The sequence below is a fragment of the Gastrolobium bilobum genome, unplaced genomic scaffold (genome assembly GCF_033153095.1).
Source record: "Gastrolobium bilobum isolate Gb01-03AN ecotype WA unplaced genomic scaffold, APGP_CSIRO_Gbil_v1 utg26319, whole genome shotgun sequence".
NCBI lineage: Eukaryota > Viridiplantae > Streptophyta > Magnoliopsida > Fabales > Fabaceae > Gastrolobium > Gastrolobium bilobum.
The window spans coordinates 476,427-480,281 of NW_026898644.1; the positions used below are offsets into that span (position 1 = coordinate 476,427).

The 3,855-nt window shown below is 35.0% G+C and overlaps 1 protein-coding gene across 1 annotated transcript; it reads left to right on the top strand.

Annotated features, from left to right (window-relative positions):
* Positions 1–1,153: 1,153 nt before the first annotated feature.
* On the top strand, positions 1,154–3,461 carry LOC133317993 (AP2-like ethylene-responsive transcription factor At1g79700). Its single transcript, XM_061519916.1, has 7 exons — positions 1,154–1,380; positions 1,669–1,751; positions 1,994–2,082; positions 2,175–2,248; positions 2,416–2,466; positions 2,557–2,633; positions 2,890–3,461. Exons 1-7 carry the CDS (start codon positions 1,154–1,156, stop codon positions 3,459–3,461), a joined length of 1,173 nt encoding a protein of 390 aa, XP_061375900.1.
* The last annotated feature ends 394 nt before the right edge of the window (positions 3,462–3,855 follow it).

Below are 3,855 nucleotides of genomic sequence, written 5' to 3' on the forward strand. Positions count from 1 at the left end.
GAAGATAGCTCTCCCCTTTTTCTCTTTCACGCTTGACTAAGACATTCCCTTTCTAAATACCTGAAACACATTGAAAAAGTATAAGCTATCTTCCTCTCTAATCTTCTTCTCTATTCACCTTCACCCTCACATACTCTCCCTTGATACACATACATGGGAAGCTCTAACATAATCTTGGTCCATACCATAGCTGCCGGGTGTATCTTAGATCAACATACTATACCCTCTAAGGGAGAAAAGTTAATGTGGACCGAGTATATGTGTACCTTATCCCAAAATAAAAAAAAATCAGGACATAAAAGGAAATAAGCAAAATGATAAAGATAAAAATATCATACAAAATTTCCAATTTAAGAAAAAGGAACACCAAATAATGGTGTACCAGGAGCTCAATAACTTTTCTCCCTCTAAGGGTACATCTATGACAAACCCCAAATCAATTAGATCGTAGGCTTATAACTTCAATCATGATGGGATACTTACTAGTTCAATTAGTTGCAAACAGAGTAATATTGGTTTGTGCTAGCTTGAAAATAATATTGACTTCTCGACATTTTTTGTGGCCCTGAAACAAGTCGATTAATAATAATAAACAATGTATGTACAATTCTCTTATTTTAGGATTTAATGTTTCTACAATGTAGATAAGTTATTTATATTTATTCTCAAAACGATGTTATTTTAAGTTAAAAAATTAAAAAATTATAATAAAAAAGACTATTATAACCCTGAAATAAATTATAATTAGTCAAAAATATTTTAATTTTCGTCTCAAAACTACGTCATTTTGGATTAAGAGTACAAAAAACGAACCCTTTATTTTATAACATATATGCATAATCATATTATGGGTTGGCTTCAAAGGGTTGTTATGAGACCTCTAGTATTTTGATAGGATGCAAATTCAAAACTTTTGGACTTCGGGCTGGCAATGGGACAACATAAATCTGTCGTTTAACTTCCCTGTAATTATCGTCTTCCTTGTTTGTAACTTCAATCATGTTGGTAACAATAAATTCACAAACATGATAAGGCCAAAACAAGTATGCATCCTATAAGAACACACACACACTGCATCAAGCTAAGCACAGTTGAGAAGGGGGGAAAAAAAGAAAAAAAGTCTACTAACAGTTTGAACAACACAATACAAGAAATGGCAATGAAGATAGAGAAAGATGTGAGCCTAAAAAAGAGCAAGACGTCCATGGCAGAAGATGAGTTACAAGCAGCACGGTGTGTCAAGAGAAGACGAAGAGAGCCTTCTGCTGCAGAAAATACTGGCCATGTTAACAACCAGCAACAACTGCAACAACAAGAAGTTAGTGAAAACTCTACAACAAACACTACAAAGAGAAGCTCAAGATTTCGCGGTGTTAGCAGGTCATTAGAAGGATTTTCCTTGTTCTGTAGTTTCTAATATAGAACCGAGCATCCAGTAGTGATAAAGCTACTCTTTCGTGATCGAAAGGTCACACATTTGAATCTTGAAATAAATTCTTGGCAAACATGCAAGCATAAGGCTGCGTATAAGGATTGTCCTTATCCTTAATTTCGGTAGTCTAAGTTTAACGGGGAATGATTTTTTTTATAGTTCGAATAGACCTTAAGCACAAGCTACTTAAGTTCTCATTCTGTTTGATTTGCTGATCAAAGTTAAACTGTAAACAGACATAGATGGACGGGTCGATTTGAAGCTCACTTGTGGGACAAACTCTCTTGGAACATAACACAAAAGAAGAAAGGGAAGCAAGGTTGAGTTCCTTCTTTTTGGTTTTAGCATCAACTGTTCTATTGCTTACTTTTTATCATTCATTTGCTTACATACTAACATGTTTCGATGTTCATACTTTTCTTTTGGAACGTGGGTTGGAATTGGACAAATTGGGACTAACAGTTTACCTTGGTGAGTAGATTAGTTATGAAAGCCAAGATTTTGGTTTGCTCACTCTGTTAGTCAATTAAATGATGACATGTTGTATTTCAAATATCACAGGGGCTTATGATGAGGAAGAATCTGCTGCCAGAGCATATGATTTAGCGGCACTTAAGTATTGGGGAACATCAACTTTCACCAATTTCCCAGTATGATGATAGTAATTACCTATGAAATAATGGTCTGCATCTTTGCATGGATATGTAGATGATTTATCTAACGCTTTTTATGCTTCCAACAGATATCAGATTATGAGAAAGAGATAGATATAATGCAGACTATGACCAAAGAGGAGTACTTGGCCACTTTAAGGAGGTAAAGACTTTTGATCTTGTCCTCTATGAATAGATATAATAGTGTTTGATAAAGCTGTAGAGTTTCATAATATAGGTTTGGATTTGGGTACACTGCCATATTGGTCACTCAAAACGCGTATGTATATATATATATATGACTTTTTTTATTTGTATATAATTTTATAGAAAGAGCAGTGGCTTTTCAAGAGGCGTCTCAAAATATAGAGGTGTTGCAAGGTGATATTCCTAATGAACACAACACTAATTGGTTACTCAATTCTTGATGATGAAGCTGAATCTCTAATACAATTGGTGAATATTTTGCAGACACCACCACAATGGTAGATGGGAAGCAAGGATAGGAAGGGTTTTCGGAAACAAATACCTCTACCTTGGCACCTACAGTAAGTTAATTAAATCTTCACAAGCCATCAAAGTTGGACTACAAAAAAGACTAAAGCATGCACTCACACACACACTACACACGAAGATATAGTTATGCTTCTTTCACTCGTTGAGAGATATAATATAAAAACATTTAAGACCCATCACTTACAAACTTGAGTTCTTTGGTAAATTGGTTGCTTTACATAGTATTAAAGCCTAGATGATCACGGGATCACGAGTTCAATACTCACCGTATCTTGTTAACCAATATAGGCACGCAAGAGGAAGCTGCCCGTGCTTATGACATAGCAGCCATTGAGTATCGAGGGATTCATGCTGTAACAAACTTTGATTTGAGCACATACATAAAATGGTTAAAGCCTGCAGGAGGAAGTACCCAAGAAGCAAAGCTTGAATCACAGACAGTAGTAGATTCTCAAACAGTGGCATCCCCATCCCCATCTAACAATACTCTGATTGAAGAGTCAAAGTCTCTGGCCCTTCACAACAGTTTTTTCAGTTCATATTATCTGGATTCCCTTGAAAAGGAAGAACTCTTGGGAAACAAAACCTACCAATTCTCGAGCAATAAGTCATCTTCTCCCACTGCACTTGGCATTCTTCTACGCTCTTCGTTGTTCAGAGAACTAGTTGAGAAGAATTCAAATGTATCTGGAGATGAAACTGATGATGGGGAAGTCACAAAACATCAACAACAAAAGATAGCTAGCGATGATGAACTTGGTGGAATGTTCTACGATGGCATTGGTGATATCCCATTTGTCTGTGATCCCGATAGATACAACTTAGAATTGCAAGAAAGAGCCTTGCAATCAATATTTTGAAGATTAGTGTAGATTTTCTATACAGTAATGTGAACAACTATGGGATGAGTAAATTTTTCTACTTTTTTTTTTTATAGATTTTAGTTACTTTCAATTTTGAACAAGAGAATAATAATAATAGTTTAAAGAACAAGCATGATTGATGGAACATATACATGCAAGCCATAGTGAACAAGATCATGCCTAACAATGAAAGCACCTGCTCTGTTCATTTGATTTCCCCAGTGATATGTTTCAAAGCTAACAACTCATACTTGTGAAGCACTAACATATAATAATTATAATTTTCATGGTGCTTTACTTATAAATCATGTAACACCCTGTACATTCTAATTTTTTTTTCCTTTTTTTTTTTTGGGTATACATATCCTAATTATTTCTTTGAGGCGAGTTG